Source organism: Solanum stenotomum, chromosome 12 (assembly GCF_019186545.1).
Source record: "Solanum stenotomum isolate F172 chromosome 12, ASM1918654v1, whole genome shotgun sequence".
In the NCBI taxonomy this organism is placed as follows: Eukaryota; Viridiplantae; Streptophyta; class Magnoliopsida; order Solanales; family Solanaceae; genus Solanum; species Solanum stenotomum.
In genome coordinates, this window is record NC_064293.1 from 22,095,306 (window position 1) to 22,121,317 (window position 26,012).

The 26,012-nt window shown below is 37.6% G+C and overlaps 1 protein-coding gene across 5 annotated transcripts; it reads left to right on the forward strand.

Annotated features, from left to right (window-relative positions):
• The first annotated feature begins 630 nt into the window (after positions 1 to 630).
• LOC125846984 (helicase-like transcription factor CHR28) lies at positions 631 to 26,012 on the forward strand. Of its 5 annotated transcripts, none has more exons than XM_049526704.1 (13): positions 631 to 813; positions 1,171 to 1,273; positions 1,358 to 1,496; positions 1,579 to 1,752; positions 1,839 to 2,164; positions 3,673 to 3,744; positions 3,821 to 3,898; positions 3,987 to 4,890; positions 5,376 to 5,506; positions 7,748 to 7,969; positions 18,749 to 19,288; positions 25,129 to 25,338; positions 25,636 to 26,012. In XM_049526704.1, exons 2-13 carry the CDS (start codon positions 1,181 to 1,183, stop codon positions 25,738 to 25,740), a joined length of 2,994 nt encoding a protein of 997 aa, XP_049382661.1. In that variant the 5' UTR covers positions 631 to 813; positions 1,171 to 1,180; the 3' UTR covers positions 25,741 to 26,012. The 5 variants fall into 5 exon arrangements, with proteins under 5 accessions (XP_049382661.1, XP_049382659.1, XP_049382662.1 ...); XM_049526702.1 differs by having other exon boundaries at positions 646 to 813; positions 1,561 to 1,752; XM_049526705.1 differs by lacking the exon at positions 1,171 to 1,273 and having other exon boundaries at positions 646 to 813; positions 1,561 to 1,752.

Consider the following 26,012-nt stretch of genomic DNA (forward strand, 5'->3'; position numbering starts at 1 on the left):
AGGTACTTGTGCCTTATCCCTGTTTTTATTTAATAAGCATCCACGTATTTGGAAATTTTTAATAACCTTAAATCTATGTTAAGTTTAAGGTATGCTTGACCAACAAAAGAATTAGAAATACAATGTGCTATTAAAAATCTCCGCAGTAGCACATCATACCAATAACAATTTATTTTTCATATTTTAGTATTTAACTTGATTAGTTACATGAAATAAAATATACTACAAAAATTTAAGGGTATAATTGTAAAATTCTTTTATGTAGAGTTTTACCGTCAAGTAATTCAATTGAGAAAATAACAAGCATGACGACAAAATTATTTTTTTTCCTAGCTAGTTAGAAGACAAAACAAATAATAATATTATTTGATAATTATTTACCTTGGCTCAATTACATGAAATAGAAAATTCCATAATAATTTAATGATATAATTGTAATTTTTTAAAATAAAGTTTTAAACCAAACATCAAATTAGGTGAAAAATAATAAACCAAAAAATAATTCCTAAAGCCGAAAATCCAATTTGATTTTTGGAAAAGAAAAATCTCCAAAATTTCAGTTATTATTAATTTAATTGTTTTTTAAGTAAAGAAAAAAGAAAAAAAGGAGCACTAGATATAGAGAGTCAGATGAGAGTAGGGTACATGTTTCAGAAGCGAACACCCAAAATAGGAGGGAATGTGTACACTCCCTCTCTGTATACTCCCTTTTCTCCGCCCTCTCACTTGATTAGGGCTTTTCCAGTAGAAGACAACAAGGGAAATTACTTGGTTTTTCAGACGATCCCCAATTGATTTGATTGATGTCACTAGGTATCTCCTTTTTCTGTTTCATGGGTTACTACGTTTTTGATTTTCTGTGTCCTGGCTTAAAAATTGCTTCTTTCCCTTATGTGTATTTCAAATTGCTATGAAATTCACTTGTTTCCTTCTTTCTATCTCTAAGTTTTTTAGTATTACTCACTACTTTTTTCTCCATTCACTTCACAAGGCTAGCACTAATCTCTTGAGCCAGTGATCATATTCGTTTATCATAAAAGAAGCTGCCTTTATTATGTTTACTCTCTCCATGCATGGCTGATGGCTTATGTAAACTGCATTTTTTTAAGTTACGCAATCAAACCCCTTTTTTGTGTTTCACTTATTGTTATTCAACTCCTTTTTTGACAGTACTCATTAAATGCGTGACCATGTGGATCCTGTTGGTTATTTTCTAGAGTGTACCTGTAGCTTCTTCCGCAAACTGGTTATTAACTTGGTTTTAAGACATCTGGTAAAGGAATAGTTTACCATGGAATCTACTTCTCAATTATTTGTCATCTTTTTATGACCTTGCCATACTGTTGCTTCAATACAGCTTGGTTCTACATTCTCTCCAATGGATGCAATTGATATCTCTTCAGATGATTCCGACTTGCGTGAAATAGACAACTACACAGATGAGTCTCCTCTCAGAGATTCTGCTACTTCTCGAATCCTTCCATCATGGGCAACAGGTAAAGAATTCACCTTTTTCCCTCTTCCTCCCACAAACTTATGCTGAGTTTGTCTATAACTTAGACCATGGAACAATGTCAGATAGCCGTCCAACCCAAAAGGTTTCGTCACCCACAAGACCAACTTATCTTAATGGAGCCTCCTCTAATTATCATAGTAATAGATCTATGAATCCTCCAACTATAACTGATGACAGTGGACCATCAAGTTCGCGAGCAATTAGAGACGTGAATTTCGAGTACTCTTCTGGAAATGGTAATAATGGTCTGTCACAAGTATTTAAGGCAGGAATAGTTCGCACAGTACTGTTTATTGAAAGAAAACCTTTGTTGCTGATGCAGATGGTAGGAAGCATTTTCTGCAACAAACTCTGAAGCGAGCACTTCCAACATCCGTTCAGCCTTTGGATTTACCTGGCAGTCAGAATCGTCAATCTCATGAAAGATCATACCAATCTGCATGGGCAAGTTCAAGCAGGGGCAACCATAATGAGTTAGTTCTCTATGAAAACAAAGGAAGCAGAGTATTACCTCCGTCTTTGATGCACAGAAAGGCCACTTCAGGTGTTCAGTATACCAGTGTAAATGATCCCTTACATTACCCTGGGACAGCTGAAGAGAGAGCTGCAGCAGCTGATGAGAGACTGATCTTTCAAGCTGCTCTGCAGGTACTTGTTTATGCCCTTTCTTGTGATCTGTAAATGCCGTAATGGATTGCACAATTCAGGAACTTTATGCAATGAACCTTCTTTTTTATCTCAACCAAATCAGAAGGTCACCATTCCCTCCTCCCCATAATAGATTGCAAAATTGAATTCACTGCTGTCAGTTGATATCCCTTGTCTATGTTTGAATTAATTATTCTGTATGCTTGAAAATATGCAGTTGAACAGGACTAGGCTAGTCTAGAACACAATGGTTGTTTCTTGTCAATGCCCTGTTGTTTTGTCTGTCTAAAGAATTTGAAATGCTTATCTTTCTGGTATGATTTGGTTTCCCTTCTATAGTTCCCATTCTTTTTTTTGTTTAAAAATTTCATGACTATATTGACATGACCAGGAAAAATTTAAGTTAGTTTCTAGTGTCTATCATTGTTTCCTTTTTTGGGAAAAGGTGCAGGATTTTTTTCTTCGGTAAACGATATAGATTTATTTGAGAATTGATGTGAATGCATTCTCAGAATATTATCATCTCTCCTCTGGAAAATGTATATTTTATCCTTTAGGGAGGATATAACATGAATTTGGTTGCTATGCTATTTATGGATCTTCTGGAAGTACATGATTTGGTGTGACGTGGGGTATGTACCCCTATTAAAAATAGTTGTTTCAAATGCATTCTGAGCCAACATTAAAAATGTGTGTGTATATATATATATATATATATATATATATAATATGTATCTTATTTTTCACTTCTATTTTTTATTTGGTTTGATGATGATATCAGTTGAGCTTATATAACACCTACCAGAGTTGAATCCAGGATTTCAAGATGCCGGATGCACCGTTGCTTTGTAAGATATGAATGAGATGTTGATTTGACCTCTGTGATGGTGATTTAGCAATTTAGGTTTTAGAGCAATAAAGAGGCAACATTGGTTAGCTTGGAGTTTTCTGTTTTGGGATATATTGGGATTAGAGAACAGATATGGGGATGGAGAAAACTCAAAGTGTTCCAACATCTAAGCTATTAGCTATAAGAAAAAGAGCTTTTGCTTTAGCATAAAGCGATGAAACGAAGAATGTTGTCGTTTGTGTTTTGGCTTCTTTTCTGGGTTGGACTTTTTTTAAAACGAAGGGTGCAGCTTTATAAGGAAGGCTTCTTTAGAAACAACTTAGAAAGAAACAAATGACAGTAAGTGGGATTCAATCCATTGATGTGAAAGAGTTACGACCAGTTTTCAACCAATTCACCTCAATCTCTTTTGACCATGGGTGCCTTCAGATAATAATAGATATATTTTAAGAATTATATAGATAATATATTGAGTTTGTTCGGATGACCATGGGTTCATGTAGCCCTTTTTTTATGTGTAAATTCACCACTGGTACCTACAATGACTGTTTGGGACTAAGGCATAGTCGTCGTTGTTGCACTATGAACCTCCAGAGGCTGGATCTCTTGTATTTTCATTCAGCTTATAGTTTCACATACTCGTGCTCTTTTCTGGCAGGATTTAAACCAACCAAAGGTAGAAGCTCGTCTGCCAGAAGGTCTTTTGTCAGTTTCTCTCCTAAGACACCAGGTCTACTTGTGCTACTTAAACATCCTTCTATTTTCTTGTCATAGTATGTATTCTAACTACTTTTTTCCTCCTTAAGAGAATTGCTTTGGCGTGGATGCTTCAAAAAGAAACTGGTAGTGTACATTGTTCGGGTGGTATTCTGGCTGATGATCAGGTTAAATATATTGCCGCTGGCTGCTTACTTTATACTTGGACTTCTGCTGGTATTCATCATGTTTATTATTTATTCTGTTATGTTGCAGGGTCTTGGTAAGACTATTTCAATGATTGCCCTCATACAGATGCAGAGGTCAGCTCAGGATAAGTCTAAGGCAAAAGATCTGAATGCTATTAAAGCTGAAGCCTTGAATTTGGATGATGATGATGAAAATGGTGTTCCTGCTTCTCAGGAAACAGACCAGTGTGGAGAAATAGATGGTGTTGAGGTGATTACAGATGCAAGAACTTCTATAAAGGGGTTTAGACGTAGGAGGCCAGCAGCTGGTACATTGGTAGTGTGTCCAGCAAGTGTTCTTCGACAATGGGCTCGAGAATTGGATGAGAAAGTAACAGATGATGCACATCTATCTGTTTTAATCTATCATGGAGGTAGTAGGACTAAGAAACCGGCGGAACTGGCAAAGTATGATGTGGTCCTGACTACGTATGCCATTGTGACAAACGAAGTTCCTAAACAAGCTTTAGTTGAAGAGGATGACGATGACCAAAAAAATGGAGAGAGATTCGGAATATCTTCTGACTTCTCTTCAAGTAAGAAGCGGAAAAAGCCATCGCTCAGTAAGAGAGGGAAAAAGGGCAGAACAGGATTTGATGCAGATGACTTTGATCCTAATTGTGGTACTCTTGCCAAAGTCAGTTGGTTTAGGGTGATTTTAGATGAAGCCCAGACAATCAAGAATCATAGAACACAAGTAGCTAGAGCATGCTGCAGCCTTAGAGCAAAACGAAGGTGGTGCTTATCTGGAACACCGATACAGAATGCCATTGATGAGCTTTTCAGCTACTTCAGATTTCTGAGATATGATCCCTATGCTGAATATAAATCATTTTGCAGCCAAATTAAGTTTCCGATTGCTATAAACTCAATTAATGGGTATAAGAAGCTTCAAGCAATTTTAAGGGCCATAATGTTGCGACGAACAAAAGGTTACAATTGTTTATTTCTTGTTATCTTTGTGTGATGCACTTTTTGTAAAAGGAATTCCTAAATGAGAATATCGTGGGGTTTAAGGCTTTTGGTCTTGCTAGTGCCTGGATTTTCGAAAGTAATTTACCCCCCTTGTTCATTTTCCTTTTGACACTGGTTGCAACAGTAACTTGTTTTTTTAAAAAATAGTCTCCGTACTGAAGTTTTCCTCTATGGATCACAGAGTCAGGTTGATGCGGTAGCAGCTTTTTATATTCATTTTAACTCAATCACATTTTATTTTTTATTATCATGCATCTATGTGGTGCCTGCTGCATGTGTGCCTGAATTTGGTTTATTCTTTTGTTCAATATATAATCTTTCAAATTTGCTATAACCTAATTCAATCTCATGTGTTCATTATAAGTCTGCTAAATTACTTCCTAGTTAAATCTTCAACAGATATTTGTATGTGTAGCTCATTATCTGAACGTTACTGATTTAGGTACCGTGATTGATGGTGAGCCAATTATAAACTTACCACCAAAAACTATACAGTTGAAGAAGGTGGCTTTCTCTTCCGAGGAACGAGCTTTCTATAACAAATTAGAAGCGGAATCGCGATCACAATTTAAGGTGCCTCATTGTCTTCCTCCTGTAACCCTATAGATGTGTCAAAACCTGCACTGTTAATGGAAAAAATATTCACTGCATCAAGTCATCCTTTTTATGACATTCCTCTCAACTAACTTAAAGGCAGTGTTTACTTAACATAGATAAGTTTATTACAATTTGATGTTCTAGTCACAGTCTCTAAGTTATTTGAAGTCTGAATAACTGGGAAAATCTTTTCTATTTATGTTCTATTTGTAGTCTTTGAATTTCCTGTTCAACAGAACTTCCAGGAAATCTTTGGTAGTACATGTTGTGCTATGTGAGCTAAGTTCTCAAGTTGGGGTTTGTTAATTTTGAGTTTTTGATTGATCAAAAGGCTCCTATAAGGTGGTTTTTACCATTTGAAACTCATGGCGTGCAATCTGAAATGGATAAGAGTAGTTAACTCTTCATTATACCTACAGAAAAGGGTCAAAAATATCCCCACATATGGAAATCAGCTCAAAAATACCCTCCATCCATTATATATATAAAAAAATTATCCTCCATCCACTTTTGGTCTATAAATAGCCCTAACCTATTTATTTTGGCTCAAGATTTACCTCAAACTAATACCCTAACCCTGATGGCTTTTTGCAATTTAAAATTGACACGTGGCTTATTATATGATTGGACACATATTATCATTTAAAAATCAAACCCACCCACTTTTTAAATCCATACCCACTGACCCGTTCTTAAAACTTCAACCTGTTATTTCTCATTTTCACTTTGACCTTGCTGATGACACCTAATTTAAGGTCTCAACCTCTAGGCAGAGAGTGCTTCCACTTTCAGCGACAATATCTTTAGCAATTTATGTCTTTTTCTTTCAAATCCTTCTTGATGTATTGAATACTTGGCATCTTCTGGAGAAGTTTCATGATCAAATCTATTTGAAAAGTCATTCTTCTGACAATTTTTCGGGGGCATGAAAATTTCACCAAGTTCGTGCTGCTTCAGAATTCCCCCATCCTGAAGCTGAAAGAATTAAGCTTGAGAATAATAAAGTCAGTAGCTCGGTAATATGGATTATGGAGTGGGTGTGTCGGGTTTTAAAAGTGGAGTATGTTTAATTTTTAAATAAAATAATATGTGGCCTATCATAGTAAGCCACACGGCTATTTTAAATTGCATAAGTCCATCAGGTTTAGGGTGTTAGTTTGAGGGGTATTTTAGACTCAAAAAAAGGTTGTGAGCCACTTTGCATATGTTTTGGCCCTTTTTTTTTGAGAATTAGTACTGTTGTATTCTTCAGCATTAGGACTGCTGGCCACCACCAAAAACATGCTACAGGGGAGTGAGATTCAAATCTAAACTTTACAAAGTACCTAGGAAATCAACCAACTCCTCTACTTCCTCTATACAGTTCTGTTTACACCAAAAAAATAAGGTTTCCAGGCACTTCCATTTCACATCATAAATGGACCTGATCTTGTCTTCAAAGCACCTTCCATATCTCTCTTTCCAAATTGTCCACCATATGCATGAGGGTATTATCCTCCACCATTTTTTCTGACTCTTACTTCCGCCTCTTCTAATCCAACAGCTCATCAGATCAGCTGTATGTTCTGGCATTGTCCATGTTTTGGCCCTTTTTTCGTTAGACCTATTGTATATGGGTTATCACCATTTCCACTCACTCAAATCATTCTCGGGAGAAAACAGAAAAAGCATGGAATTATAATAGACTACCATATTTTATTGCATTTGGATATTAGACATGCTCTTAATCGAGTATATGATATACTTTGATGATAAAATGGATAAAGATGTGCATTAGCATAAATGCAATCTTCATTGTGTTTGTGTCCAACACATATTGGGGAATTTTGGGTCCATTTATTTGGTTCAATCTGGTCAAAATGTTATGATCTACATATCTGGGGGTCAGTAAAAGAAAGAAAGAAGACATCAAATAGAAGATAGGAATATGAAGTGATGTCATCTGGTTTTGGAAATGTGACAAGAAAGACTCCTTTTTCTACCCTCATGATAAGTGTAGTACACTTCCATTACTTTGTATTTCGGAATCCTATTATGTAGATAAGACTGCATTTTCAAGACGAACTTTTAGTCCTTTCTGAGTTATGCAGCAATTGTGGCAAAATTTTGACCTCCAGAGCAGGTTGAGATTTCTAGTAGTCTTCTGATGCCTTGTTGTTTAGCTGAATTCACTAGCTCTAGTTGTGTCTCTTTAATTAAGATGTACTCATCTTGCAGGCATATGCTGCAGCTGGAACTGTGAAGCAAAACTATGCGAATATTTTATTGATGCTTCTGCGACTTCGGCAGGCTTGTGACCACCCAAAACTTGTAAAAAGGGAGAGTTACAATTCTGTTGGAAGAGCTTCATCAGAGATGGCAAAGAAGCTCCCAAAGGAAATGGTGGAGAATCTCTTGAAACAGTTGGAAACTTCTTTAGTAACGTGTTCCGTATGCGATGTAAGTTCTCCTTGGTTATCATCATCGTTTGCTTCTTATGGTTAGAGTTTGTGATCTTATCATTTCTTGAATTTTTGATCTATTAGACAAGGGTACAAGTGTAAGTTGAGGCAGAAGTCTTAGGCAGTCAAAATCATTATGATTCACCTCAAATTAGAAAATAGCCCTTATCTGTGTTTACATGCATTCTCCATTTCCCCTTCCCCTCTAAGAGAGTGAGGCAGGTAGTGAACTTCTGTCGATCTTAAGCTGAAATTCAGCTACTCCAAGGCAATGTTAATGGTAAGAATCATGTTAGGGATCCATGAACTTAGTAAAAAAAAAAAATCAAGAAATTAAACCCAAAACATGTAGAAGCTAAAAAGAGTTATCTTAAACCTTAAAAGGCATATCCTGGACTATGCAGAAGCTTTTAAAAAGCCGCGAGGAAACATATTTACAGCCAAAGGGAAGGAGTTGATGGAGAAGTGTCTCTACTTGTATTTGGTGGACAATTTTGAAGGAGAGAAATTCCAGATGTTTTGAGAATATTCAGAATGATGTTCAAAAGATCAAGTTAAATTCATCCTGCTTCTGTGTTTCTGGTGTATTCAGACTTACTCTAATGATGCTGTTTCTATTATTGATGTTTTAGACTCATTATAGATAGAGGATAATAGAATTTTAGAGTTCACATGTAAATATGGTTTCAGTACTACCTAGGCACTGTTTTGGTTCTTTGATATATATATACACACACACACACATACATACACACACAGTTACCAATTTTTTTTTAAAAAAGAATAAATTTCAAAGTAACCATATACAAAAGAGCAAAACAGAAAACTCTCCAATATTATTCAGCATAAGCATCTGTCCAACAAAATAAAGAGAACACCCCTATTTATAGTGAGATGGAGCCCCCAAACTAGTTCTACACAGGCATGGACATAAATTCCTAAACTACTTTGGGTAACACGTCCAACTACCTTAGGAAAAGGAACAAGTAATAAATCCTAAAAGAAATAAGGGAAGTTTGACTAAGACTCTATAATTATGGGAAGTTGCTGCAAATGGTTCTTCAAGAGTGCCTAAGTTCAAGGAAAAATAGCCAAGAATCACACCTAAAGTTAAGTCAAGTGGGACGTGATTTAGGCTCCCTTTTAGGCGCCTATTTTTTTGGTCGTTAAAAAGGTATTGTATTAAAAGTTAAGCAACCAGAAGGTGCTGTGGGGAATTTACAAGGGATAGCAGCACGTCCTTGTATAATGCTCAAGGCTCTCAGCTGATTAGCAAGAACAACTTTTAATTTATTATGAGCCCAAACGACGGATTCAATAAGTTCTTGCCAATAACCACGTCCGCTGAATAGAGACATTGAACTAAAGGCCAGACAAAATTAGCACCTAGGAAAAAAGGCCATATGTGGATAATCCATTACATGTTGCGTAATGAGCTCAAAAAATCTATCATGGCCTCTATATCATTTGCAATTGCCATGTTACACCAAAAAAATAGTCGGGTGAAAAATCTGTACTTAGTAACATCAGATTCTGATTTGCTTTAAAAAATCCTTGCATTCATTTCCTTCCAAATGGCCTACCATACTGCTGAAGGGAGAGTATTCCATGTTTTCATCTTTGTCTTACCCAAACCTTTTGAGTACAAAACATTGGGGCGGTCTTTTTATCGTCCTTGGCATTATCCAGTTAACCCTGACGGTTGTTCAGAACAAAGTCCCAGATCTGTCTAGTGAATGCACATTGAATAAAAATATGATTAGCGTCCTCATTGTGCCTCTCACATAGTGCACATCGACTACAAATGATCTTTCCTCTTCTCTGAAGGTTATCTTGAGTCAGGCATTCGTGAGCCACCAGCCCTGTGAAGCACTCCACTTCCAATGGGGCATTGTTTCTCCAAATACATTTCCATGGTAATTGGGAATGATGGCAGTAGAGTTCCTTAAGAACGGGTAACATCTTTTAACAATGAGGCTTCATTTGTTTTCATTAAGATTAAGACGTTTGAATTTGTTTTTTTTTTTTTTTAATTTCCAGGAAAAAATCCTGGAAGTGTTGTATACCAATCATGAACCCAACCTTATGGGGGGCTAGACCTGATCCTGGCATACATACACAGATAGCATGCTATCTAGGCAAAAAAAGGAAAGCTTAACATAAATGTTATACTTTCCCAGGTCTATATATGAATGTACATCTAGCTAACAAAAAGTTGGCTTTGTCATATTTAACCCTAGCACTGGAAAGTTGCCTCTTATCTAACATATAAGGTCCTTTGGCACCTCCAAGCTAAGTTGCATAGACTCGGGTGCGGGTGTCTGATACGGGTGCGGATCTAAAGGTCGTATCCTTCCTGATCTAATTTTTAAGATTCGGGGATATTGATCCATATATGGATATGGATGTGGGGATTCTCCTAAAAATAATTACAATATCTAAAAATAGAGTCATAAAACCTAAATAATGAGATATTATGCAGAGAACTTGATGAGAATCTTGAAAGGAGATCAACGGAAAAGGAGTGACATAGAAATTTCTACATAAAAGGTATTCCATTTCCTGCAATTTCACCTTAGTTTTTGTATTAACTACAAAAATCATTAAAATTGTCCAAACTAGAAATTTCTACATAAAAGGTATTCCATTTCTTGCAATTTCATTTTTGTTTTTGTATTAACTACAAATATCATTAAAATTGTCCAAATTTTCCCATCAATTTTGGTCAAAGTAGGTTGACCAAATCGGACACGGATCCCACACCCACATCCATGTCGTGTTGACACAGGTGTCGCACTAAAAGTGAAGAGTCCGAGCAACTTAGCCTCCAGGCATCTGGTTCAAGCTGTGATATAACACTGGTTCATCAAGAGTGATGGCTAACTTTGCAAGAAAGTCAGCTTTATTAGCTTCTCTATAACAGTGTGAGAACGTAGCATCTTCCCCTTCAATCAAGTCCACAGTGTCATCCACAAAAGTCTTCTAATTCAGATTGTTGGTCTTTTTGTTGTTTAACATATTCACAATAAACAAAGAGTCCATCTCGATTGTACAAAACCGGTGATTGTTATCGTTGATCCATTGGCTTGCATAATGAGCAGCCAAAGCCTCTGCTATATTATGATTTTGGCACTGTACAGGAATAGTAAAAGCGAAAACAAAATCCCCATTGCAGTCTCTGGCTATCCTCCCAATCCCAGCCTTATCATTATGATCTATGTAGCTCCCATTGGTATTAATCTTGATACTTCCTTGGTTTGGTATTGTCCAAAGGGCCACCTTGCTAATGGTCTTTGGCCTAAGTCTCACTACAATGTCACAAATTTGGACCCATGGAGATTAGGATAAGCTTTGCCCGTTGCTGCTCTAATATGCCACAAAACCTGTTGCTCCATTCTTCTAGTGTAGAATCTTGTTTTGATTATTATGTTTGCAGGCACATCTCGTCTTCCAGAGTTCCCAACATATAATCATCGGCACCACTTGTATCATCATTTTGTGAATGACATTCTTGGCTTGTGTAAGCCACCAATCATTCAAGAATCCTCTGACTGGCTTGCTTTCATATCTGATTACAAGAGGGTGACCAAAAAACTTCCAAAGTGTTTGAGCTGGTTCACTATCAATGAATTAATGTTTTATGGTCTGTCTGTGATATATTGCAGCATAAACAAGTGAGAGTCCTGTTGTTTCCGAACCTGCAAATAAAATCATTAAATGGTCGTTTTCCTTTAATCATTCTCCAGGAAAGAAAAGAAAATATAAAAGGGATACTAGAATGCCAAACTCTACTGATCAGCTGATCAGTTTGCCTGTGATCTCTTATGCTATTCCATGCGCTTTTGTTGGAGAATACCCCATCATAAGTAGAATCCATTTGACAAAATCTACTTTTCCATGATTCCGATCTTCAATGTTGTAATGTGTTGTGACAACCACATAGGAAGAAATTGTTGAAGTCTTTGAATGTCCCATTCCTGGTTATTGATGAAGTTGTGAACACGGATTCTGATAGAATGACTCTGGTTAGGACAATATTTAGCAATAGCACCAAAACCAGTCCAGTTATCCCACCAAAAGCTACTACTCCCATTTTGGATAATCCATTTCATATTGACTTCTGCTTTATCCCTTGCTTGAGTCAAATTTTTCCATATATGAGAGTCACCAAACACCCACACTTTGGCCATGGGATGAGCAACAACACAATACTTTTCCCTAGTGAAATTGGCCCAAAGGGAGTCTCGACATCTAAATCTCTACCATTTCTTAATGTTGAGTGTATCACAAATATCAGACATTCTTTTTTTTTTGAGAAAGTTAACTGGTATTATAAACAAAAGGAGTACACCAATAGTTTGCTCCTACATAATTACATCAAAAGTATGAAGGAACAACCTAAAACAAAATCTATCACTTATATCACTTATAAACTGTCTAAAAATAAGGTAATGTCCCCTATATCCTAAAGTACAGAGTGGATGCACCAAAAGTAAAAGGTTGCTAAACAGTTCATCTTTATACTTTGGAAAGGAATGCTCTTGTTCTCAAAACATCTTTGATTTCTCTCCTTCCAAATTGTCCACCAGATGCAAGCAGGGACAAGTACTTCTGTAGTATGCCTTGGCATGGCCCATCCAATACCCCCCAGATTAATGAACCATTGCCATAATTTTTCAGTCACTTTACAATGCAGAAAAAAATGATTTACTGTCTCTATTTCAGCTTCACAAAAAAAAACATCTGGAGCATAACTGCCTTCCTCTTTTCACTGAGTCAGAATTGCTTGATTTGCAACTAGCCAAGTGAAACAGGCCTTATGAGGTATCTTCCCTTTCCGGATCATCTTCCATGGCCACCATTCCTTGGTTTCAGTTGAGATATCCAACAGCTTGTAGGCTGCTTTCACCCTGAACTTGCCATCTTTGTCCAACTTCCATAACAATCTGTCTTCCTCAAAATTGAGACTCTTAGCTTGTTCCAAGGTATTGTAGAACTGAACCATTTTTTCAACTTCCCAGTCATTAAGGAATCTTCTGAAGGACAGATTCCAACCTTGTGCATTTTTGACCTCTGAGATAGTAGCTAGCTTCTGTTGATTGAGGTTGTAGATCAGAGGTGTTTGCCTCACCCACACATCATTCCAGAACATGGTCTTTCTGCCATTTCCCACTTTGATTACAAAATTACCCCACATTTTTGGCCACTGATTTTTGATAGTCCTCCATAGTCCCCTTTCATAAGGAGTTTTTACTTCCTGAGTAGTCCATGGTCCTTCCCTACCATATCTTGCAATGATGATTTCCTTCCATAGGCCTTGCTCATCTGCTGCCAGTCTCCAAAGCCATTTTAACAGAAGGCTCTTGGTTTGTGCTTTCAAATTCTTAATTCCTAGACCTCCCTCTTTTTTGTTGTTATGACAGCCTCCCACTTGACCAAATGATGCTCTTCTTCTCCCTTTCACTATTACCTTGCCATAGAAAGTTTCTCCTGGTAGCATCCAACTTTTTGATGATCTTCCCCCATAGAGACATCATGTAAGTTGGCATGGCATCAAGAACACTATTGATCAGTGTAACTCTGCCACCCAAGGTTAAGTATTGACTTCTCTAGTTAATTAGCTTCTTTTCACGCCTTTCCACCACAGAGTTCCATATGTTCATGGACTTACTCTTAGCTCCCAAAGGCATTCCAAGATAGGTGGTGGGAAGCTCCTTTATCTTGCCACCTAAAATGTTTGCCAAAGTACTGATTTTTGGAACTTCATTCACAAGATAGATAAAACTCTTTCCCCAATTTATATGAAGTACAGAAACTGCTTCAAACAGGATGAAGATAACCCTTAGGTGTTTTAGTTGTTCCTTCTCTGCTTCACAAAATACCAAGGTGTCATCAACATATTGTAAATGGGAAATAGACACTCCCAGAGAGTTTCCTTCATTCACAATGAAACCTTGATTCTGTTATTCACCTGATCACTCTTCAGCATATCGCTTAAACCTTCCATGGCCAAAATGATAGTAAAGGAGAAAGGGGGTCTCCTTGTCTCAGCCCTCTCGCAGTGGAAAGAAGCCAGTTGGAGAGCCATTGATAAGAACTGAAAACTTTACTGTAGTTATGCAGAACCTCATCCATTTTATCTAGGTGTGGCCAAACCTCCATCCTCCTTTAATGTTCTCCACATATGTTCTCAATTCAAGTGATCATAAGCTTTTTCTATGTCTAGCTTGCATAAAATTCCTAGAACTTTGGATCTGTATCTCATGTCCACACATTCATTAGCCACCAGAATTGCATCCATAATTTGCCTGCCCTTTATGAAGGCCATTTGTTGCTCATCCACTAGCTTTGGCATAACTTTCTTGAGTCTCTCTGTTAAAATCTCTGATATGATTTTGTAGATACTCCCAATCAAGCTAATTGGCGTGAAATCTTTCAATTCGGATGCTCCCACCTTCTTGGGGATCAGGGCTATGAAAGTGGCATTGGAACTTTTTTCAAAGTAGCCCTGATCATGGAATTCTGGATGGTAGCTACCACTTCCAATTTTATCTCTTCCCAGCATTGTTTGAAGAAGGCCATTGTAAAACCATCAGGGCCTGGTGCCTTATCCCTGGCACAATGAGAACACAGTTTTTAATCTCCTAATCTCCTGCTCTTCAAATTGGGTTTGTAGAGCTGCATTATCTTCTTCATCGATCCTGGATTAACCTCTAGGGTTGAACTGAGGTCTCTAGACTTCTGTCTCAGTGTAAAGTTTTTGGTAGAAAGTAGTAACTTCATCTCTGATCTCAGCTGGTTCAGTCACATTGGAACCATTGATGATCAGTTTATCAATGTTGTTATACCTCTTGTGACAACAGTTCTATGGAAGAACTTTGAATTCATGTCCCCTTCTTTGGGCCACAGGGCCCTAGATCTTTGCCTCCAAGCCACTTCCTCTCTCTTGGCATTTTCTTCAAACTCCACTTGTCAATACTGCTCTTAAATAAGATTCATCATCTGATAGGATTCTCTGATCTTGTATCAGGTCCAGCTTGCGCTGGTTAAGGATGCTCTGTTTTTGCATACCTAGGTTGCCATATACTGTTTTACTCCATTCTTTCGACTTGACTTTCAGTAACCTCAACTTGCAAGCTAAAATATCATCCGGTCTTCCCACCTAAGTTGCAGAATTCCACCATTCTTTAACTCTTTCTTTAAAGTCTTGAGTTTGCAGCCACCAATTCTCAAACTTAAAATAAGAGGTTGATCTCTCCCAATTGCCACATTCCAACAGTAGTGGATTGTGGTCGGAAGTTACTCTAGGTAAGATTGATTGTTTGATCTTTCTAAAGGCTACTTACCATTCCTCAGATATCAGAAATCTATCTAATCTTGCTACAATATCATATCCATTCCCTTTCCTCCATGTGAACCTGCCACCTACAAGAGGTAAGTCTTGCAGTTCCATGTCCTAAATAAATTCAGAAAATTCTTCCATCTCCTGGTTGAATCTGCTGCAGTTTTTCTTCTCAGATGGAAATCTCACTACATTAAAGTCCCCAGCCACCACCCAAGGTCAATTAAATAGGCCCCTCACTGCCCCCAACTCTCCCCATACTTCTTCTCTTTCTTCTCTACTATTTGGGGCATAGACACCTGAAAAATGCCATCCCAAATCTTGTGCTTCCCCTGTGAACTTACAAGTGATGTTGTAAGCTCCTACTTCATATACTTCACCCTCCTATATACTACTATCGCACAGGATAATGATACCACCTCTTGTTCCCCATGCCTCTAGTTGTGCATATTTCACCTTCCTATTTGCCCACAAATCTTTTACAATCCCGCTTATATCTCCATTGATTTTTGACTCCTGGAAACAATACACATCTGCCCTCCATGCATTCATCAAGTTTTTGATTTGCAGCCTCTTTACTTGGGTCATTGAGGCCCCTTACATTCCATGAGACTATGTTAACCTTCATTAAGATCATCTATAAAGCATCCCCCCACCCCCTTCTCAATAGTTTGTCTTTTACTGTCGATTGCCATAAAAAAGTTCAAAGCTACCTCTGCGCATCCAATGAAATGTACCCCAAATTCTTTGCCGAGTCTGATTATGTTTTGTTGGACCCATGAAGAAATTTCATTCTCCGCTGATGTATCAGTTCCATGCTCATTGCTCATTAGAGTTCAGTGGTAAAATATCTTCAATTGTGCCTTCCCCTCTGCCTTCTGATCCAATTGCATGTCACTTGCTGTTTGTATCTCATGATTTGTTCTTTCCTCTCTATGGATAATAGACATATCGTCATCATCACTCAGTCTGCGACAAACTCGAGATTTTTTCCCTGGTCTGCCAATTCAAATGGAGTTAGGGCAACCTTCTCTGCCCTGTTCCATTAGAATTCTGCAGTTTGCTTCTATTTCATCACGTAAAGGCTCAGAAAACTTTTCACTGTCACTAGGCTTCTTTTTATTTGAGCTGTATCTCTATCCGTTGCTTTTCTGCTCTCCTGGTCTCCGTTGGACTTGTTTGAAACTCCCGTATCTTGATTTCCCAGTTCCTCAAATCTGTTATTTATTGTTATACGAGATAGGTTTGCTTGCATCTCAATGTTAGCTATGTCAAGACCTTGGGCTGCATTATTCTTCTGTGGTTACCTTTTTGGGCCTGAAAAATTTGGGCCCAAATTTTCCTTTCTCTTAAGCTGGCCTGCTAGCGGTGATAAAGGCCCTTTTCCTTTCCTGTTTACCTCACGTGATCTCCAATTCAAAATTTTTCCAGCTGTCGATGTACCCATGTGGTGGTCTGACTCTTCCACATATTTTAACACTAAAGGGGGGAAAAAACCTTTCTTGCCCATCGGTCCATAAAACTCTCTTAATGATGTTAAAACTTTATTCAATATCTTAATGATTTAAGACATATTCAAATCTATTAAGGGCTTAATGAAACAAATGCACTTAATGACCTAATGTTTGAACCATTCATATTCACACCAGTGCAAACAAATGAAACCGGAATCTTCCTTTTGAATCTCCTTTCCATGGTTAAGAGTCAGGTTTGATATGTAAGAGAGTGTGGCTTTGCAACTGACAAAGCCAAAATGAGACACTATCCAGCTTCCAATTGTTGATTGCTTGCCTAAAATTCAAGTTCCAGCCCTGTTCTGACTAGCAACCTGAGATGGTAGCATCCTGATTCTGAGATATACGAAAGAGAATTGAGTATTGCTCCTTTAGTAGCATTTGATTGAGCCACACGTCTTTCCAGAATTTTGTCTTCCTGCCATTTCCAATCTGAATAGATTTGTTAGATTTAAAGGAGTTACAGTGTTCCATGATATGTTTCCAGATGCGGTAAGAACCATGTTGCTGAGATTGATTGGTAATCCAAGGGTTTAGGAGCACATATTTTACTTCAATGATCTTTCTCCATAATGCATCTTCCTCCTGGTTGATTCTTTAAAGCAATTTGTGTATTAGATTCGGGTTTTGCAACTTCAGATCTTTTACTCTGAGACCACCTACTTTCCTGTCAGTAATTACTTTCTCCCACTTAACCATATTGTAAGTTTTATGTTCTCTAGTTCCTTGCCAAAAGAAATCTCCTTGTAATCTGTCCATCCAATCGGATGTGGAGTTCGATAATGGGAACAAAGACATAGTATTAGTGGGCAAGGAATCTAAAACAGTGCTAATTAAAGTGAGCCTGCCACCAAGGGAGAGATAGTTTCTTTTCCAGCCAGAGAGCTTTATTTCACACTTCTCCAAAATATCATCCAAATTGTTACAGTAGTTGCATTGGCCCCAAGAGGGAGGCCCAAGTATTTGGTAGGAAAAGTCTCTATACTGCAACCTAAAATTCCTTCAATTTCTTGTAAATTTGGGGTGTCAATCATAGGGTAACAAACACTCTTTGTGTTGTTTATATGCAACCCAGACTTGGGCCCCAATCTATCTCCTCTTGGACTAGGACTTGAGCGATGAAGTAATTATAGCAGTTAGCCAAATCACCCCCTTTAGTCTTTAGCCCTTCCTCTCAAATTGAAAGCTTCTTTAATTGCCATTTGGTCTTGAGTCTTCATGCTTGTGAATCCAAATATCCAATTATCCAGAACTGAAATTCTTTGTCCATTTGAGTTTTTAGTTTCCTAGGAGGCTATCAGTTAAGATACTATAGGCCTTGAGGAATTCAAAGAGAATAGGGTAATAAGTGAGAGAAAATATGGATCTACCTGAACTCAAGTAAGAAATGCATCAGTGATCTCCCAACAATCATGACTACCCTTATCGACAAAAAGCTGAACTCAACTGTCTACACTGCCCTTGAAGACATGTTGTGAGCTAAAACCTCTCAGTATCTCCTCTAAATCCCCCTAACTTACTGGGGCCTCCCCAACTAAATACCCTAAAACTTCAAAGATAAAACTGATGATTGCGAAGGTATGGTGTAAATAAAAGTTAACAGGCAAGTAAAATGCAGTGAGCTGCCATATCTCTGAACAAGCTTCAAATGGCTATCCATCAAAACATTGAAGTCAAAAGTGCTGTTCTCCTTGTAAAAGGAAAATCTGAATAAATCTAAAGGCTAAGTGGAATAGAGTTTGTGCATCTTTATTGATTTGGCTCAGTTGAAAGTCACTTTAAAGTGTATTCTCTAATAACATATTTATCGTCTGTCAGTTTTTATTTTTATTAATTTGTTTCATAGTTATGCCAGTCTTTGTCGGTACAACTGTCGTAGTGTACATACTAGTTTGATGTCTTACTTTTATTCTTTCCACAGGATGTGCCTGAAGATGCAGTTGTTACCATGTGCGGACATGTATTCTGCAATCAATGTGTATCAGATTATTTAACTGGGGAAGATAATACATGTCCTACACCTGGATGCAGAGAACAACTTGGTCCTGAGGCTGTTTATTCTAAAGCTGCCCTTAAAAAATGTGTAACAGGTGATGTAAATGGCGATCCTTCCAGCTTGTCTGAATTTGATGAGAAATCCATTATGGAAAATGAGTACAGCTCTTCTAAAATAAGAACTGCTATTGAAATTCTCGAGTCATGTTGTAAGTCAAAGGATACCTATTTAGAATCAGATATCTTGGTGCAATTCAATGGTGATTCATCAAATTTGGGAGAAAGAGATTCAGAATTGCAACCCAAGGGGCCGATAAAGGCCATTGTCTTCTCTCAGTGGACAGGCATGTTAAACTTGGTTGAGCGTGCTTTGAACCAGTCTGGTTTTCGTTATGAGAGGCTTGATGGCACAATGTCTCTTGCTGCTAGAGACAGAGCTGTCAAAGAGTTCAACACAAATCCTGAGGTTGGCAAATTCTTGTATGCTTACTTCTTGTGCAGTAATCTCTTAAATATTTCAAAATTTCCACTGTTCTCTTTTGATATATCAATAATTTCATTAATATCAGTCCAAGGTGTATGGAACACTATACATGATGGATTTAATTTTCAACCTATCTCCTATCTCCTATCAAGTTACCCCAGGTCTCTATACAAAAGGGAGTCATCTTCTTTGTGACATAGGGAAATATATTGTCATTTTCTTTGCAAGATAGAAAAAGGGATTAAGGTAGAATGTGTAGTACTCCTAACACCGTGTAGCTAATATTGAACACACTACTCTTTATTTCTATCCAAATAAGCCAAAAGACAAAGTAATCTGGTCCTCCAAGTTGCCTTACTTTATTTGCCAATCATTTGAACCCTTTAACTCTACAAACTTTGTTCAGTGTTCATGGTCCATACCTAGCTTTGAAGCTGCAAAGCAATAGAAGGGGATCTATTTCCAAACTCCTCGTACAAGCAGCACCACCATTAACTCACAAAATATTTTCACTTTCTGAGATATGATCATATTACATCCGCACTTCACACTAGGTTCTCCTTTTCTTATTTTTATTTTATAAAGTTACTTTCTTTGATGCCTTGGCATTTCAAATCTGCTTCCCTGAACTCCCCAACTAGTAACACCATTAAAAGTGAGTTCCACCTTGAAAGATTTCACCCTTGATTCCTCCATATCATCTTATCTTCATCTCTCCCTGCTACATATTGATATGTTCTTCTAAGAGAAATCTCAACAGTTTATCCAAAAAAAAATAAATCCTCGACCTCTTCCCATTCATATTGATGTATGGCTCTCCTGAAAGTGATAAGCTCTCCTAAAATTAATATCCCTTGTGATCCCCCGTTCAGCCCTTCCTAAATAATCAGCCACCAATGCAAAATGTCTATTATTTCTATTGAACTATTGGAAACAACCTCTCTACCTCACAAAGGTAGGGTAAGGTTTGCGTACATCCCCCCCTCACTGGATTACACACTGGGTATGTTGTTGTTCTAGTGAACTATAAGGTATTGAGATTTTTATTACTTGGCGTTCAAAACCATAAACTCATTAAAGCATGGTCTGTTTTACCGCTTTGGAGTGTTTGGGATGGAGAACTTAGTGTTACATTTTACTCAGTGTTGAAGCTCTCCTTGAATGTTGTATGTTGAAAGCTTCTGCTCTTTTTCTTGCCATTCCATGTCTGTTGTACTTTGGGGGTAAGTTGAAATACAGGAGGTGGCGTTTCCAAACACAGATACAGCTAGAGATCATGTTATGAATTTTTTTGATACTACTCGATAATTGTTTTGCCATATAGCTCACTAGGCAGGACATTACCTTCAGTTTTTTTGCACAAATTGTGCATAGCTATCCATTGACATGCTTCTGTATTATGTAAACATTTACTTTAGTTCACTCATAAATTCTCTAATCTTACCAGGAGTACCTTCTCCCTAGTTCATTGCTCAACAAAGATAGTTTGCCAAAAATGTTAATAGGGCTTCATGATTATTATTTGAAGGTAAGATATGATCAGAGTAATAACACATGCTAAACAACTAAGCAATATCACAACTCACTAAATCTGCCGGAAGTATCAAATCATGTGAACTTATGCAAAAAAGTATCAAATCATGTGAAAACATGCACATGGTACTTGAAATGCCAAAATTCCCTCAAGCAAACTTTGACAGCCTCAATATATTCAAATCGTCAATAGCGGGTCCAAGTTTGTCTAGAGGAATCAATCTCACAAATTTAGGATGCCTTGGAGTCAAATTGAACTCTTGGTCGGGTCAACGGTTCAAAATTGATTCATGGACAATCTATAAGCTATTGTATCCCATTCGATAGTCAAATCCTCTCTTGAATTGCTAGGTTAAATCAATGATTTTCCATTTCTAGGGTAGGTCCCAAATGCCCAAATTTAGCCTCTTGATTAGCATGATTCCATTGTTCAAATTCAATAAAATTAACACAAACACTAGGCTGTTATAAGGAATCATTACCTAGAATTTGGGGGTTGAAACTCCTTTTCTCGATCCAATTCCGAGAGCTTATCTCCTATTTAAGAGTCTAAATGTTGCTGAAATTTTTAACTCAACTTTTATAGTTATGTGAGAAATATTGGAGAAGATTATTATTAAATTGTGTATCTACATAATTACAACGAGATCCTATTTGTAGACATTATAATACAAACCTTTTCCAAGTAGGATTCTATATACTAATTTTTTTCCAATTAGGGCTGGTCTTGTTCCTTTTCCTATTTTAACACTCTCCCACAAGCTGGTGCATCCAATTCATATGTACGAAGCTTGTTACAAATCTAATTAATACGAGGACCGGCGAGGGGCTTGGTGATAATATCTAAGTTGATCACCTCGACTTCACAAATTTTGTAATAGTATCTCTTCGGAGTATCTTTTCTCTAACAAAGTAATAGTCAATCTCAATGTGCTTAATCGTCTCACGAATTATTGGAATTGATGTATAATGTTGATAAAACAGAAAATGATCAGATCCACTACGATTCATGCCAAACTTCTGAATTATTGTGCTGAACTTCCCAAACCAAGCTTGAGAAGATTGCTTCAGAGTGACTTACACAATCGACATACAAGGCTACTACATCCCCCGAGCAACAAAACCAAGTGGTTGCTCCATAGACTTTTTTCTTGAGATCACTGGCAACGAAAGCTCTTTGATTCTCTACCACGATCGTAGAAGCTTTGATACCATGTGAGAAATATTAGAGAAGAATGTTATTGAATTGTGTATCTACATAGTTACACTAAGAGTATTTATAGACATTATTCTACAATCCTTTTTCAAGTAGGACTCTATATACTAATCCTTTTCCAAGTTTGATTCTATATACTAATCCTTTTCCAAGTAGCACTATTCTTGTTCCTAATCCTGTAGGCTACATTGGCTTTTTTGCATTCGCGAGGCTCCTAGTTGCATTCGTGAAGTTCATGTTGTAACCTTATCACAATCGCAAACAAGGGTTTATAAGAGTTGAGACATTGCTGAAATTTTTAACTCAACTTTTATAAGCTACATTTTTTTCGCTGTGTTCGCGAAGCCCGTAGTCGCATTCCTGAAGCTCATGTTGTTACCTTACCGACATCACAAAGAAGGGCGTACTTGGCTTACCTTCACGGTGGCAACACCATAGCTTGTGTTCGCGATGCACCTACAAGTTCAATTTTTTGTTTTGTTTGACACCACATGACGGTCATAGACAATGACTCAATCCTGTATTTCACTTCACATTTTTGACTCACACTTACTATTTTCAACATGTTTTTAATGCAATTGACTGACTGTAATTAGATACATTAGGACGTTGTAAAGTGACAACTTTTGTGAAGGGGGACTACACTTGTTGTAGTATACCTGATGGATATATAGAAGTAAATTACCATTCTCAAAAAAAAATAATATTTCAACATTTAGGAAACACACACAGAAGACACTTTACAAGGATCTCTTCCCAACTTTGTATCCACTCGTGCACATAGATCACAATAATACAACCTACAAAAAATTATAAGCAAGGTGAAAGACCATCAGGAGATTATGGCCTCAGTTCTAGGATACCATCTCACTAAAGGTGGGAAATGGTAGGAAAGTTGACTTCTGGAATGAACCATGGACAGGGGATAAATGCCTAAAATCACTATTTCCAGACCCGTTTATGTTGAACACTCACTGCAAGTTTGGAGAGTTTACCTGTTCTGAACAAAGTTTGTGGTCGAGAAGTAGAATGTGGGCAATACACACTTCATGACTTAGCAGAAGTTTAGTCTGAAACTGGCCTGGTGGTACGAGTTTCTGGCCTAATATGACTTTGTGTGGGTACATAAACCAAGAAGACAAAATCACGTGGCGCCTGCTTTAAGTAAAAAGGGGGTATTTGCTTACTAGAATTGAATCAAATTTATTGATACAATCAACTATGTGCTGCGAATGATCCGTTCTGAAAATAATGGATCAAGTAAGGGAAGGGACAGTTCGATGGGATTGGATCAAGAATGATCTACTGCATTTCGGAATTTTTGGGGAGGGGGATTGTGGTCCCTCAAGTTGTGGACTCTGTTGTGCTCTTCTTAATGAGAAAGCATGATCTGACAAATGCTGGCCACCCGGGTGTCTGACAAATGCTGACATTGCTGTCTTGAAACTCATCTTGGCTTAAAATGGGGGGATGACATACAAACCTATGTAATAAGTTGTCTAGTCTGTCAACTTGACAAGACTGAGCGAAAAAGGATATGGGTTTGTTACAGCCTCTACCTGTTCTAGAATGATTGTGGGCTTCTGTTTCAATGGACCTCATCGGCAGGTTTCGTGAAGTTAACGATATGGTGCCAATTATGGTGGTGGTTGATAGGTTCTCGAAATATCAGATTTTCATTGTTGGTCCTATCTTTTGTCCTTTTGAAGTAGTTACTGTGATATTTTATAAGCATGTTTGTGAAACATTTCAGTAGATCAAATATTGTGAGTGATAGAGATCTGAAATTCACAGGCCGGTTTTTGACTGCTTTGTTTAAAATGATGGGGACTGATTTGAAATTCTCACGGCAAATCATCCACCAATTGATGGGCAAACTGAGAATTACTCATTTGCAGGAGGAATGCTTGAGGCACTATGCGACCACAACTCAAAAGGAATTGGGTTGATCTACTTGACAATGCCATGTTTGTTATAACTTGCTCATCTTCGGTAACGAAAATGAGCCCTTTATGGACAGTCTCAGGGAGATATCGATGACAAGCTTCAACAAGCCCCTTGGGTCCCAACCTGAGCTTGCCAACAAGTCCAAAACACATAATATATGCCTATGCAAAGCTTTAATCATGTAACGGCACACAATTACGCAAAAAGAGAAGTTGGGTTGTTACAAGTTATCGGTTTGGTTTTTCAGTTTGACTCCATTTCTAACTTCTATATCTGAATATATATAGTTCAACAACATTTACAGACAGAACTGTGGAGAAAAGATCTCACCACTGTAAATGAAATAAAAGAATGAAGCCTCTAAAAATTAACTGGAAGGAGATGTAGCAATTTATTGGTATCAATACTGAATCTGCCTTCTTAGTATATTTTGCAAATATACAAAGTGTAAGATAGACCAGCATACATCTTCACAGAGGTGAAGGAGTAGGCTCAAAGAGTAGAGGGCAGCAGCACAAAAACTGGAGACGTGAACGAGCAGAGGACGAAGGGTGACAACTAGGGTGATGGACGGTGGCATGTGGCAGCCCAGCATCATTGAGCAGTGCTGCAAGGCAAAACAACAGCAGTGAGCAAGTCAGCAATGGCGTTAAGTTGGAATTGAAGAACTGAAGAAGCCCTACCGCCTTGGGTGTAGAACCTTTTTCAGTGGAAAGGTTTGGGCTTCAAATATTGGGGCAATTAGCAATTGGGTAATAACATAACTACTTAAAGGGGATTGGAACTGAATTTTATAAATTTATGTTTTTCAGTTAATTGAAATACTGAAATAATGAATTATTGAAACCGACAATCGAACCAAAAACCCGAAGTTAAAAAAAAAAGTTGATATTGAATGGACTGAGTAAACAGAAAAACCAAAAATGAAAAATTGCAATTTTTGGTTTGATAATTTTTTTGGTTATATGCCCACCCCTAATGTTCGTACATATGTTCTTTAGTCAGGAAATTATGTTTATATCTTTTTTCTGCAATACCCTTGTCATGCATTCAATAAATTCATCTGAGCGTTTCTTTCTCTTGGACCTTATTGTGTTTCTGAATTCATGAATATGCTCTTTTGCAGGTGACTGTCATGTTGATGTCACTAAAAGCTGGAAATCTTGGCCTAAATATGGTGGCAGCTTCTCATGTAATTCTCCTGGACCTTTGGTGGAATCCAACCACTGAAGATCAGGCTATTGATCGAGCTCACAGAATAGGACAAACTCGTGCAGTCACCGTGTCTCGTCTAACTGTCAAAGACACAGTTGAAGATCGAATAATAGCTCTCCAGGTTTACCTCACTTCATACCCTGTCCCTGCATCTGTTGGAACCCACATTTTTTCTATTTGTTATTTAGTTGAACTGCATATTTTTATGGCATGATGCAATTTTTGGCTAGATTCAGGGTTCCCGAGGAGGTCAAATTGAAATTGCATAAGTTTGTCTGATTCTGGCCTTGTACCTTCTCAAATCCCATCCTTATTATTTGGAAGATTGAGTTTCTAAGCTCCTCTGATGCACAGTTTAAATGCACTCGTATCTTGTGTGGTGTTCATTGTAGTTTAATCTTTGGACTTGTAATTTCAGGAGGACAAGAGGAATATGGTTGCATCTGCTTTTGGTGAAGATCAAAGTGGAGGCACAGCTAGTCGACTAACTGTAGAAGATCTTAGATATCTGTTTAATCTCTAATACAGGGGGCAGGGCTTTTTTATCTGCACTTGGGCTGTTATGGCCAGTTAGCAGAATGTTAATATGTAGGAAGAATATATTAACACCTGGGAGATATTTTGGATGCAACTCAAGTCATTAGAATTACTTGCTATTGCTCATCCGATGGGTAAGATATTTATTGCTACTGCTAATCCTTACCAATTTTGTTTCCTTTTAAAGGCAGACATCAGACTTCCTAGCATTCCTTGCTTGTTTTGGCTTTTTGTATATATACACCATCTTATCATCTA